At 39.4% G+C, this 15,000-nt stretch overlaps 1 protein-coding gene across 2 annotated transcripts in view; it reads right to left on the bottom strand.

Annotated features, from left to right (window-relative positions):
• The window catches only part of carmil1 (capping protein regulator and myosin 1 linker 1), a 35,211-nt gene that overhangs the window by 12,600 nt on the left and 7,611 nt on the right, over positions 1-15,000 (bottom strand). For both annotated transcript variants that reach the window (XM_081376941.1, XM_081376942.1), the window contains exons 9-20: positions 14,025-14,100; positions 13,835-13,923; positions 13,631-13,725; positions 13,318-13,404; positions 10,076-10,164; positions 9,884-9,961; positions 8,216-8,292; positions 8,018-8,122; positions 5,440-5,509; positions 5,160-5,241; positions 4,910-5,009; positions 4,769-4,823 (exon numbers count right to left, since the gene is read on the bottom strand). In XM_081376941.1, coding sequence (XP_081233067.1) covers positions 4,769-4,823; positions 4,910-5,009; positions 5,160-5,241; positions 5,440-5,509; positions 8,018-8,122; positions 8,216-8,292; positions 9,884-9,961; positions 10,076-10,164; positions 13,318-13,404; positions 13,631-13,725; positions 13,835-13,923; positions 14,025-14,100 — 1,003 coding nt within the window. The remainder of the gene's footprint in view (positions 1-4,768; positions 4,824-4,909; positions 5,010-5,159; positions 5,242-5,439; positions 5,510-8,017; positions 8,123-8,215; positions 8,293-9,883; positions 9,962-10,075; positions 10,165-13,317; positions 13,405-13,630; positions 13,726-13,834; positions 13,924-14,024; positions 14,101-15,000) is intronic.

Below are 15,000 nucleotides of genomic sequence, written 5' to 3'. Positions count from 1 at the left end.
ATGCGTCTTTAATCTAGTTTTAAACTGGGAGAGCGAATCTGAGCAACAAACAGTATCAGGAAGGCTATTCCAGAGTTTTGGTGCTAAATGTGAAAATGCTCTCCCTCCTTTGGTGGATCTGGATATCCTAGGTATGACCAGAAGCCTCGAATTTAGTGACCTTAAAGAGCGCGATGGATTATAGGGCGATAGAAGATCCGTTAAATAAACTGGAGCTAAGCCGTTTAGGGCTTTATAAGTCAGTAGCAATACCTTGTAATTAATACGGATCTTTATAGGTAACCAATGTAGTGATGATAAAATTGGTGTTATATGGTCAAACTTTCTTGATCTAGTAAGAACTCTAGCGGCGGCATTTTGGACTAACTGTAGCTTGTTTATTGAGGATGCAGGACAACCAGCTAATAAAGCATTACAGTAATCTAGTCTCGAGGTCATGAATGCATGAACTAGCTTTTCTGCATCAGAGACAGATAGCATGTTACGTAATTTAGCAATATTTCTAAGGTGAAAAAATGCTGTTTTTGTAACATATGAAATATGATTTTCAAAAGACAAGTTACAATCTAATATAACACCCAGGTCTTTTACTGTAGAGGATAAAGTAACAGGACACCCTACTATGTTAAAGTTGTATTGTGAGAGGTTTTGTGGGCGGTTTTTTGAACCGATAAGTATTACCTCTGTCTTATCTGGATTTAATAAAAGAAAATTGTGCGTCATCCAATCTTTTATATCTTTAACACACTCTGTCAATTTGGATAATTTAGCGTTTTCATCCGGCCGTGATGAAATATATAGTTGAGTGTCATCAGCATAACAATGGAAACTAATTCCATGTTTCCTTATAATATTTCCAAGTGGCAGCATATATATTGAGAATAATAGAGGGCCTAACACAGATCCTTGCGGCACTCCATAGTTTACTGGAGTTATGATCGATTTTTCTCCGTTTAAATAGACAAAATGGTAGCGGTCAGATAGGTATGATCTGAACCAGCTTAATGCTTGTCCTTGAACACCGGTATAGTTTTGTAGCCGATCTAAGAGTATTGTGTGATCTATAGTATCGAACGCAGCACTAAGATCAAGTAAAACTAGTATTGAGATACAGCCTTGGTCAGAAGCTAAAAGTAAATCATTTGTGATTTTAACGAGCGCAGTTTCAGTGCTATGATGCGGCCTGAACCCAGACTGAAACTTTTCATAGGTGTCATTTTCTTGCAAGAAAGAGCCCAGTTGGGCAGACACAACTTTTTCTAATATTTTGGACATAAAAGGAAGATTTGAAATGGGTCTATAATTTGCTAGGTTATTTGGGTCTAATTGTGGTTTCTTAATGAGAGGTTTTATAACTGCCAATTTAAATGTTCTTGGAACATGACCTAAAGATAAAGACGAGTTAATAATATTGAGGAGAGGCTCTTCCACTATAGGTAACACTTCTTTCAATAGTTTAGTTGGTATGGGATCTAATAAACATGTTGTTGTTTTAGAGGAAATGATAAATTTATTTAACTCTTTTTGTTCTATAGTTGTAAAGCACTGTAATTGTTCTTGCGGGGTGATAATCGAGGCTGAATTATAAGGCGCGATTGAAGATTGAACGTTTACAATTGTGGATCTGATGTTTTCTATTTTCTCAGTGAAAAAATTCATGAAATCATTACTACTAAACTGTAACGGAATATTTTGTTCAGGTGACGCTTGTTTGTTTGTTAGTCTAGCCACGGTGTTAAATAAGAACCTAGGATTGTTATGGTTATTTTCTATTAGTTTGCGGAGATGCTCAGCCCTGGCCGCTTTTAGGGCCTTTTTATAGCGTGACGTACTGTCTTTCCACGCGATTCTAAAAACCTCTAAATTAGTTTGTTTCCATTTACGCTCTAAATTACGGGTTTCTCTCTTTAGAACACGAGTAGTATTGTTGTACCATGGTGCTTTAATTTTCTCTCTGACCTTTTTTAGTCTCATAGGTGCAACAATATCCCATTTTCCAGAGAGAACGGTGCTCATAGTGCTGGTTAGTTCGTCTAGTTCATCTGTTTGTTTAGGTTCAGGCAGCAGCTGAGACAGATCCGATAAGCAATTTGAAAAATTATCTATGGTGGATGGAAGGATTGTTCTGCCTAATCGATAACGCGGCGCAGCATGATATATTACCGGGGTACGTAATATGCAAGTTACCATGTAATGGTCAGTTACATCATCACTTTGCGGAATGATATCTATATCGGTTGGATCGGTTCCATGTGATATAATTAAATCGAGTGTATGATTAAAACGATGAGTTGGTCCGGTAACGTTTTGCTTAACCCCAAAGGAGTTTAATAAGTCTATAAACGCAGCCCCTAACGTATCATTTTGATTATCTACGTGTATGTTAAAATCTCCAACAATTAATATTTTATCGACATTGACCAATAGATCTGAGAGAAAATTTGCAAATTCTTTTAGGAAATCAGCGTAAGGCCCTGGTGGTCTATATACGGTAGCCAAGGCTAAAGATAATAGGGATGTTTTTCTATCATCTAAGAGCGTAACATTTAGTACAAGTACTTCAAATGAAATAAACTTATAACCCGTTTTCTGAGTAACATTGAGAATATCTCTATAGATAGTTGCAACACCGCCGCCACGACCAATCAGACGGGGCTCGTGCTTATAGGAGTATCCTGATGGAGTAGACTCATTTAGACCGAAATAATCATTTGGTTTAAGCCAGGTTTCAGTAAGGCAAAGTACATCTATGCTATTATCTGTGACTATTTCATTTACAATAACTGCCTTAGGTGTGAGTGATCTAATGTTTAAGAGACCTAGCTTTAGAAATTGTTTTTGTTTACTAATAGCAACATTTTCTGTTTTAATAACAATTAGATTTTTCCTAGATCCTGCAGTAGATTTATTATTTGATCGCACTAAACGAGGAATAGACACAGTTTCTATGCAATGTTCTACACTACTATTTATATCAGTTAATTTGGTGCAGCAGAGACTATGATTTGGACTTTTGGTTACTAGTCAAAAGGTATTTAACATTTTGGAGATGTTATCTGACAGAAGATCCGATCCGAATCTGTTTGGGTGTAAGCCATCAGCACGGTAAAGCCTAGGACGCTCCCAAAACAGATTCCAATTATTTACAAAGATCAGTTTCTGCTCATTGCACCATGACGTTAACCATTCATTTAGCGCGAATAATCTACTAAACTTGTCATGTTCTAGACGGTACGTGGGAAGCGGTCCTGACACAATGATCGTTATATCAGGCGATGTGCTGCGTACCGTATCGATCAGATTCCTGAAGTCTTTCTTCAGAACTTCCGTCTGGCGCAGCCTGATGTCGTTCACTCCCGCGTGCAATACCAAAGTTCCGACGCGCTCGTTATCGTTCAGAATCTCGGGAACGCGAGCAGCGATTTCAGAAACACGAGCACCAGGAAAGCAGTGACTGTGCACCTTATTTTTACCTGATGTAGCATGGACGTGCCGAACAATGGAATCACCGATGATCACAGCATCGCGTTCTGTTTCGCGAAGAGCGGAGAAGCGGTTCTGTGTGGATAACTCGAAAACCGGGAGGGTCGGAGAGGGTCTTGGTCTAGACCTGACTCGCGTCTTCCGCTGCGGAAATATCCAGGCTTCGTGGTGGCGTGTTGGAGCCGGAGTGAACGAGACCATGGCTGATCGCGACCTTGGCGCTCGGGACCGATGCCGAGTAACGCACGGAGGTCGGAGTCAGCCGGTTAGTAACATTAATCTCTGATTTGTGAGTATCAGCGCGTGATGTTTCAAGAGCTAAACGCCGGTCTCTCAGCTCGGCCTGTCTCACTAAAAGGTCGTGGATCTGTTTCTCAACAGCTTCCAGCTCAGACTGTACCGCGTGCAGCTCAAATGTGTCCTCACCTGCACCAAAAGGTAGACTACTTGCATCTGATATATTCGCCATTTTAACAGATGGACAGTAAGTTAGCAACGACACTACCAGTGATGCTATCAATTAATACTAATTTCTGACAAGCGTCTTAGATATAATCCGTCTTTTAAGTGGTACGGGTGTAGAGTAGACGCACGATAGGTGAAAAATGTTTGTAAGTGAGTGTTGAAAAGACGCGTTCAGCCGTGATCCCCGGGAGTAACCTATAAGAGTATCCAGCGTAGAATCACTAACAGGCTTGAGACACGTCTGCTCAACAGTCCGCGTTGTAACTATGAGGTTTGAGCAGTAGTGCTTCTCAGTGAGGAAAAGTAGAAAATGTTTGTTGTAAGTAAGTTTAAAGAGTAAAATCAAGAATTATAAATCAAATCGATAGAGCTCCAAAGACAACAACGCGTTCAGACGCGACGCATGCGCATTCGACAACAGGAAAGACAGAGTCTGGAAAACAGGAAAGAGAGTCTGGAGAACAGGAAACACAGAGTCTGACACCCAGATAAAATTATGCATTCTCCAGTCAGAAATTAATATCAAGAAGTTCTATCACAAAACAGCAGCTGAATATGAAATGTTGAGTCTCAGAGCTTTCCAAAGTTATGGATGATGTCAAGATTTGATGCAGGAAATGTTGTTGTCAAGTTTGAAACATGACTCCGCCCACGAGGGGGAGGGGCCTAAAACGAGCCCTCATGCAATGTTTGATTTCAAAACGGTTTTCCCAGGATGAATTTGGAGAGTTTTGCAGTTTCAAATGATGCCTAACTTATGATGATTATTAAAATCTGTGATAGAAGACAAGATCCGAACGGGACAGATCTACAGACTCACTGAATCCTCTTCCTGAATCATTTGGACCACGGAGACCAGAACCTGCCCGAGATTCCTGAAACACACACACACACTGTAACTGAACTGGGTCGCAGTTATTTGTGAGCGTCACATGAGCTCAGAACTGAATCAGAGTCTCACTTGGTTTTGATGTTGCTGAAGTTCCTGCCGATGGACAAGTGTTTGATGGAGCGGTTCTTCCCTAGCCACTCGAGCAGCGTAGACATATCCGAGTCCAGCCCTGCCACACACACACACACACACACACACCCACCCCTGAGTACTGAATCAACACAGCAGCAGACGGCAGTGTGTGTGTGATTGTGTGCGTGTTTGAGTGTGTGTGTGTGTGTGTGTGAGTGTATGTGTGTGTTTGTGTGTGTGTATTAACCGTTGTCAGACACGTCCAGGCTGGTGATGTTTGGGATCTCAGCGATGCAGCCCTCCAGAATTTGAGCGCCTGCTGACCGCAACTAAACACAACAACAACAGGTGAGTGTGTCAACCGAACTGTGTGTGTCAAAACTAAATATTATAACAGTGATATTTCTTCTTGTTTTGTTTTTAAGTTGTCATAGTAATAATTAATATTACTAAATAATGTTTTTTTTTTTTTGCATTTTATTCCTCAAATGTTGCGGCCCTTGAGAAGGTTTGTTGTGGGACGATACCTCACAGCCACTGATGTCCAGAGCTACATCTCTCAGGTTAGGGTTACAGGCCAGACCAAGCAGCAGAGCTCTGAACACATCAGGAGAACATCAGGAGAACATCAGGAGAACATCAGGAGAACATCAGGAGAACATGATCATGAGAACATCAGAAGAACATCAGGAGAACATCAGGAGAACATCAGGAGAACATCAGGAGAACATCAGAAGAACATCAGGAGAACATCAGCAGAACATGATCATGAGAACATCAGAAGAACATCAGAGATCATCAGGAGAACATCAGGAGAACATGATCATGAGAACATCAGAATAACATCAGAAGAACATCATGAGAACATCAGAATAACATCAGAAGAACATCATGAGAACATCAGAAGAACATCAGGAGAACATCAGGAGAACATCAGGAGAACATCAGAAGAACATCAGGAGAACATCAGGAGAACATCAGGATAACATCAGGATAACATCAGAAGAACATCAGGAGAACATCAGGAGAACATCAGGAGAACATCAGGAGAACATCAGGAGAACATCAGAAGAACATCAGGAGAACATCAGGAGAACATCAGGATATCATCAGAAGAACATCAGGAGAACATCAGAAGAACATCAGGAGAACATCAGGAGAACATCAGGAGAACATCAGGAGAACATCAGAAGAACATCAGGATAATATTAGCAGAACATCAGGAGAACATCAGGAGAACATCAGAAGAACATCAGGAGAACATCAGGAGAACATCAGGAGAACATCAGGATAACATCAGGAGAACATTAGGAGAACATCAGGAGAACATTAGGAGAACATCAGAAGAACATCAGAAGAACATCATGAGAACATCAGGATAATATTAGCAGAACATCAGGAGAACATCAGGAGAACATCAGGAGAACATCAGGATAATATTAGCAGAACATCAGGAGAACATCAGGAGAACATCAGGAGAACATCAGAAGAACATCATGAGAACATCAGGATAATATTAGCAGAACATCAGGAGAACATCAGGAGAACATCAGGAGAACATCAGGAGAACATTAGCAGAACATTAGCAGAACATCAGGAGAACATCAGGAGAACATCAGGAGAACATTAGCAGAACATGATCAGGTCTGGTGGACGTTGGACTGAGACTAGTGTTGCTTTCGTCAACGAAAATTATGACGAAATATTGTGGTCAACGAACCATTATCACCTGACGAAAACGAGACGAGACAAGACGTAAATGCTGGTCATGTGACGATAACTAAAATACATGTATAATGCAATATCGTTGACAAATAAAAATGAGACTAAATGTGGTTTACAAAATAAAAACTATGCTAAAATGTCTCTTCATTTCGTTGACCAAAACGAGACGAGACGAAATGTTATAACGTCACGACGAATGAGAGAGTTGTGCGTGAACCCATAGCTTTGTCGGGTTTAAATTCTGGTTTGCGATCTGGTCACCCGATTATCAGCGAATTTAACAATATTGCTCCATTAGTTATTCTATTAAAATGTCTCATTGATATATTTGACACATTCATAATCATTAGCCTACTTTTGCCAGTTCTTTGTGACAGCTGTATGTTATTGGCAGCGTCTCTGGTTACATGAACGCGTCACCGCATCAGCGCCAGAACATGGAGATTTCATTTTAGAGAATAATCGCACAACCTATTCGATATTCTATAATTAAATAAACTAATCGAATATTCAAAAATCGTGACTCATCCCTGCATGGAATCTCTTGTTTCTTTTCCCAAATCTTCACTCACGTCACGTCTCACCCATTTTCGAAAGGGATTATAAACGTTTCTTCATTGGTTCGCTTTTAATTAGGCCTATTATATTCGTATTCTTTACTGTGGTAAAGTAGAAAAACACTGTAGTACAGATAGCCTACATTTGTACTTGCATGTCAAATTCTTTTTAACACAGTTTGTGCTTGTTATATTAGACATAGGGCTCGTCAAGTTTAGTTGTAAAGCGCGTTTCACACGCGCGGGTGATTTAAAGTTTCACTTTCTCTGGCAGCGCAATCTCAAACATAGCCTAAATATTTCGCCCTTGTGGAGGATAAAATTCGCTCTTCAGACCAATTTACATCAAGTAGAAAACACAAAGATATCATAAAGAGATCGATGGTCTCTTTCCTGCTCGTGTACACATCCCTCTCAGAGCGCAGAGTGGTAGGCTATATTCTGCTATATCACGCGTCTTTGTGTGGAAATATAAAATGAGTTTTTATTTTTTTAAATAGGTCCATTACCGCGGTGGTAAAAAAAACAACTGCCACAGTCACAGCCCTAAATATACTAAATATAATAAGATAACCTTGTTTGAAATTCTATATTGACTGAGTTAAATAGAATTGCATTACTAAAAAGAGACTAAAATACAATTTTCATTGACTAAAACTAGACTAAAATGCCATCAGTTTTCGATGACTAAAACTTGACTAGACTAAAAAGAGTATGAACGTGACTAAAACTAATAAAAACTAAAACGACAGCTTGACACAAAGACTAAAACTAAAACTAAAATTAAAACAGGCCGCCAAAAACAACACTAACTGAGACTCACTTGAGTCCTTCAGCAGGGAGTCTGGTTCCAGACAGGCAGATGTTCTGGAGGGACGAAGCACTGCTGAAGAACTGCTTGAAGGAGGGCGGAAACTCCTTCCCTCTCCTGCAACACAAACCACCAGACTGAAACACACGACACACGAGAGAAAGTGTGTGTGTGTGTGTGTGTGTGTGTGTGTGTGTGTGTGTGTCGTACTTGTGACTGAAGACACTTCTGGACATGTTGAGAACCGTCAGGTGTTTGAGAGAGCCGCGCTGCAGTGACGAACACACCTGAAGAACACCAAATATGATCATCCTCAAATTAATAAGGAACCTATATATTTTTATGCATAAAGACCAAATTAATACAGTAAAATTAATAGTATAAACATGTGATTAGTATTATTTGAAAAATATTTAGTTTCTATTATGTTACATCATTGCATTATATTCTATTCCTCATAATACTGTACTGTTAGATGTGTTTGATTTATTTAAATAAAATAGTATTTATTTTTAGCAATTTATTTATTTTTATCAAATGTAATTATTATTTTTTTCAATTGAAATCACATTGTATTTATTATCATCAATTTATTAATTTTAATTAATAAATCAATAGTCTTTTTTCTTTTTTTTTTAATTAACCAAATGTATTTGCTAGTTAGTTTAATATTTTTTAATTATTTGTTTATTTTATTACTTTAAAAAAAAAGTTTTTACTCAGTTATTGTCTTGACTGTCCCCGGACCCCAGTCTGAAAGCCCTGTCATGTGATTGTGTGTGATTGTGGTGTTGTGTGTGATTGTGTTGTTGTGTGTGTGATTGTGTTGTTGTGTGTGTGATTGTGGTGTTTTGTTTGTGATTGTGGTGTTGTGTGTGATTGTGTTGTTGTGTGTGTGATTGTGGTGTTGTGTGTGATTGTGTTGTTGTGTGTGTGATTGTGTTGTTGTGTGTGTGATTGTGGTGTTGTGTGTGTGATTGTGGTGTTGTATGTGATTGTGGTGTTGTATGTGATTGTGGTGTTGTGTGTGATTGTGTTGTTGTGTGTGATTGTATTGTGGTGTGTGATTGTGGTTTTGTGTGTGATTGTGGTGTTGTGTGTGATTGTGTTGTTGTTGTTGTGTGTGATTGTGGTGTGATTGTGGTGTTGTGTGTGATTGTGTTGTTGTGTGTGATTGTGGTTTTGTGTGTGATTGTGGTATTGTGTGTGATTGTGTTGTTGTTGTGTGTGATTGTGGTGTGATTGTGGTGTTGTGTGTGATTGTGGTGTTGTGTGTGATTGTGTTGTGTGTGATTGTGGTGTGATTGTGGTGTTGTGTGTGATTGTGTTGTTGTGTGTGATTGTGATTGTGGTGTTGTGTGTGATTGTGTTGTTGTGTGTGATTGTGGTGTTGTATGTGATTGTGGTGTTGTGTGTGATTGTGGTGTTGTGTGTGTGATTGTGGTGTTGTGTGTGATTGTGTTGTTGTGTGTGTGATTGTGTTGTTGTGTGTGTGTGTGATTGCGGTGTTGTGTGTGATTGTATTGTTGTGTGTGATTGTGTTGTTGTGTGTGATTGTGGTGTTGTGTGTGATTGTGGTGTTGTGTGTGATTGCGTTGTTGTGTGTGATTGTGTTCTTGTGTGTGATTGTGGTGTTGTGTGTGATTGTGGTGTTGTGTGTGATTGTGGTGTTGTGTGTGATTGCGTTGTTGTGTGTGATTGTGGTGTTGTGTATGATTGTGTTGTTGTCTGTGATTGTGTTCTTGTGTGTGATTGTGGTGTTGTGTGTGATTGTGGTGTTGTGTGTGATTGTGGTGTTGTGTGTGTGATTGTGGTGTGATTGTGGTGTTGTGTGTGATTGTGGTGTTGTGTGTGATTGTGGTGTTGTGTGTGTCTGACCAGGTCGAGGGAGGATTCGCTGTTCGACAGGTCGAGTGTGTGCAGATGGTTGGGTTGAGACAGGAAACTCCACAGGTGCTACAAACACACAACAACAACACACAGATCAACACAACTGACAAGCTAACTCACATTACATAAAATAATGTGTGTGTGCGTGTTTGTGTTGTGTGTGTGTGTGTGTGTACATACAGGCATGTCCTCCCCTCTAAGTGTGTTTCCAGACAGATTCAGGTGTGTGAGTGACGTGGAGCAGAAACACTGAGCCAGAACATTCACACCTGAAAACAGACACACACAAACACACAAACACACACACACACACACACACACACACACACACACACACACACACACACACACACACACACACACACACACACACACACACACACACACAATTAACCAATGAACACAACATGATGATTGCAGCTGCTTCTCAAACGCAAGGCTTTTATTAATGTTAAGAAAGAACAACTAAAAAATAAATTCATTACTGTACATATTCAGATTATTATATTTATGGGAGCACATTAATGTTTTAACCCTCTGGGCCCTGGAGGTGTTCTGACATGCTCTGACATTTGTGCTTATTTCTGTTACTTGTGACATTTTCATGGCTAAAGTCTGATTACACTGTATTCAGCACAAACTCTGCTACAATAATATATCAACAGCATGTGTGTAAAAGTTTGTAGTTTTGAGATAATGACATTTATGCGTGGTTTGTGAAAAAACAAAAAAAAATTCTCACTGAAATAAGGCCATGAAACCCATACTGATTATTTCTTCACAAGACTTTTGAAAAATTTATCACGTAGCCTAGAATATTTGCTCCAAAACTATGTGAAAATCACCCTGACTGCTCATTCAGAGAAGACAATATATTGATTTAAAATTTGTAAGACGTGTTTTGTGTAAGAAAGCTTTATGCAAAGAGGCGTGAACACATCATTAATATTAATGTATTTCACACCTGAGAAAGACAAAGACCCTCCCCTAACGGCCCTATTAGGAGCTATCAGGCCCTGTCATTCTGAGCAACCTTGCACAAAGAATGAGGAGATTTAAAAAGAGTGGCTTTTTGTTTGGATTTATTTACAACACAACATAATCCAAAGATACACAACAAACGACAAAAAAGCACATTATTTAACACACTGATCTAAAGACAGAGACTTAACCCGTCACACACCTTTGTGCCATTCCTGAAACATACATACCTGTCATTTCCAAGGTGTTTGATTTTTCATTTACCATGTTCATGTACAGAGACTCATGTGAATGTTGAAGTCAGCAGGACTCATCAGTGGAGCATCTGGTCCCTGTATAAAAAATTAAAAATAAACACCTGTGAACATGCTGATATCAAGAGAAACTATAGGGCTGCACGATTTTGGGAATACATTTTAGATTTTTCTGGTTCATTATTTTATGCAGCACTGCACGTATATGCCTACAAGTCACAACAAAACTGGTGTTCATTTTATATATATATAATGAACACCAGGTTTGTTGTGCCTTGTATATACATGTAGGGCTGCATAAAATAATAATAACAATAGCCTATAGCAGGCGGCCTATAAATCGTTAAAAAGGAACACTTCAGTAACACTACACTAGAGAAAAATATATGGATTATCATATGTTACTTCAAATGTTTCCATTCGTTATGACGTTATGAAATGAGATTGGAGTAAAAACATGAAGCCTAATGCACAGCGCGACTGACTCAAACTCACAGTGCGTGCGGAGAACATTTACTGAAGCGATCGAGCCGCTCCAAACTATGAAACATTATTGTTACCATATTATACATATCTACGTTTGAGCAGATATCCACAAACACAGTATATTTAACAGTAAACACGGATCTAAACATTATAATATTCACCATATTAGAGTAAACACTCATACTAGCCTACTTTTATATCATGCTGTGTTTTATTATCGAACATAAAAACATCCTTGTGTCCTACATGTATATAAAGGATAAATAATATATCTTATCTACGTTTGAGTAGATATCCACAAACACATTTCAACATGTTTCTGTCTATATAGCCTATATATATATATATATATATATATATATATATATATATATATATATATATATACATACATTTTAGTCTGGCACCAGTTTGACTAGTTGCTACAGTGTAAAGTTTATGCAACAATAACATGCTTACTATTATGAGTGGAAATGTCTTACCTTAAAAATCTTTCTCATAATCAAATCGTGTTCTTCTAATTCTTCTGAGATAAATCCAAGTGAAACAGGACAGCACAAACACACGTGTCTTCCAAACTTGATGAAAATCAGAGGACTGATGAAGTCTAATGCTTTGTTTTGAGGTAATGAGGGCGTTTACAGGTCTGCGTTCCTTCACGTGGACTATTTGCATGTCAATCGCTCGTGCGCGCGTGGGCGTGGTCACATTAGAGCTAATGAGCACAGGCTGGAGAAACTGTACACGTCGTTGCTTTCATACAGATTACTTAAACAGAGAATATTTGTTTTTGATATGATTTACATCATTTAAATATAGAGACTTCAAGCTTTGTAAAGACATATGTTTCATGTCACAGTGACAAGCATTCGCTGAGTTACAGATCATTTTCTGTCGCGTTTCAGAATGATCTTCACATTGAGAGAGACGGGAGAACGCGCATCATGTTTATTTTCTTTATTTTATGAAAAACCCAACATTTTGTTTTTATTATTAGTGTACACAAATAAAATAAGACATTTAACTGTTTTGAATGATGTATAACACTTGCCTGTATGACAAAAATCAACGAAGTTATTTGAGTCTCTTTTGCACTGATAAGAAAAAAGCGAGCTGGTCGTGCCGGTGCGACGGCCGACCCCAGAGGGTTAACAATCTTTATTACCTTTATTTAACCAGAATAAAACTCATTGAGATTAAAAATCTCTTTTCCAAGAGTGTCCTGGCCAAGACAGGCAGCAGCACAATTAACAAAGTTACAGACATAAAAACATATAACATCAACATATAACAACTTGTACAAGTAATAAATAATTATAAAGTCATAAGAAATCAGAATTTCACATATTATCGCAAGCGATAAACAACAGCAAGGATCGTCCGTCATAACTGAGTCAGTCATAACATCTACAGCCAGTTTGTGTAGCTTCCATGTTGTTTAAAAGTAATTTAAAATCAACCAATGTAACTGGCTCCTTAAGATTCAGGACAGTTTGCAGCTGATTCCAAGTGCAGGGGGCCGCATACTTTAATCAGAACAAGTTCCTCTTGCAGCATCTCTTCTCTTCTCTGATGATGTGGGCGGGGCAACCTGTCTCTCACATGAGATCAGCCAATAGCAAACCACCATCCAAACATCCAATCAATTCCCTTTGGACACAATCAAGCCCCGCCCACATTTGTGAGAGTGTGTGTGCGTACCTTTAGCTGACAGTGAGTTCTTAGACAGGTCCAGGTGTTTCAGTCCAGGTGTAAGTTTAGACAGTGCAGGGCTCAGAAACATGACACCTGTCAATCACACACACAGAACAGTTACTGGACAGTTACTTTGTTTATAACTTCGAGAACCTCTCCAAAACATTAGCCTAACAGGGAACTGTGCTGTATCTTAGGTTATTTCCCCAAACCGGACAGCCCTAGTGTATGTATGAGAGAGTGCGTTTGTGTGTGTGTGTGTGTGTGTGTGTGTGTGTGTGTGTGAGTGTGTGAGTGTGTGTGTCTGTGAGTTCTGTACCTTTGTCTTCAATACAGTTGTTGGCCAGACAGATTGTCTTTAACGCTGAGTTTGGATTCTGACTCAACGCAGCAGCAAATCTCTGAGCAAAATCACTGAAACACACACAGTAAAATGTAGAGTAAAACAGAATGTTCTGATAAAAAAACATATATAAATATACTGTACGTGTGTGTGTGTGTGTGTGTGTGTGTGTATGTGAACCTCTTGAGTCCGGTGTTGTCCAGAGTCAATTCCTCTAGTCTGGTAGATCGAGACACAACTCTGAATATCTGATCACACAGATCTGCAGTCTACACACACACACACACACACACACACACACACACCATGATGAGTGTAAGAGCACATCATCTTCCAGCAGCACTTTATAATCTGACAGACACACAGTCACCAGTTTAAAGTCCTTTATGGAGAGTTTGATGAACCACTGATTGAACTCCAGTGCAGCAGTGATGGCCAGCAGATCCCTGAACACAACAACACAAATCATACTGAACACACGCCACACTCACGCTTTACACCGTTACAGGACATGATGCATGGTAATACTGTGGGATTCTCTGAAGAACCATGTACATACAATGAATATGGTAAGTAAGTAGGACCATTTTATTTTTTCCAAATTTGTTTTTTTCTGTGTCCTGTGGAATGGGAACTCACACTGCGTCTGAACAAGACTCACATGACTTGTGCGTTCTGTGTTTGCGTGTTCAGTCCTTGAGGAGGCCGAATGACCGCACTTGATGAAAAACCTCTATTCACGTTCGTCCATTTTCTCGAGGTAAATGCGACAAGCGTCTGCGCTCCACGACTCAGGACCCGCGAGAGAATGAGATTGTGGGGGTTTCAGGTCAAGCTGGCCAGGATCGTTTCCAGTCATACTACAATTTAGAGTGAACTGTTATCAGAGATCACGCACAGATGTGGCTGAGGAGGGTGGAGAAGCTGAACTTCTGGAGGCTATGGCCGTGCCACAGACACTTACGAGAGACACAACCGGACATAACTCCCTTGAGCCTTCCATTTCTCCAGGATCTCAATGCTCAGGTTGGAAATGACAGATCATTCACTAGACAAGACTCTTAATCTTCGGCCGGGATCGTGTAGAGACTTTGAAGCTGCACTGAAACTGACAATTGGACCTTCAACCCGTTGGACCCCATTGAAGTCACTATATGGAGAAAAATCCTGGAATGTTTTCCTCAAAAACCTTAATTTCTTTTCGACTGAAGAAAGAAACACATGAACATCTTGGATGATGTGGAGGAGAGTAAATTATCAGGAAATATTAATTCTGAAGTGAACTCCTATAAGTGAGTCTTTAGGGTTGAGTGCAGACTAGTACCCCCTCACTCCAGAGGGTCCTT

Source organism: Scardinius erythrophthalmus (genome assembly GCF_964197995.2).
Source record: "Scardinius erythrophthalmus genome assembly, chromosome: 10".
Lineage (NCBI taxonomy): Eukaryota > Metazoa > Chordata > Actinopteri > Cypriniformes > Leuciscidae > Scardinius > Scardinius erythrophthalmus.
This window is presented reverse-complemented; position numbering and strand designations above follow the sequence as displayed.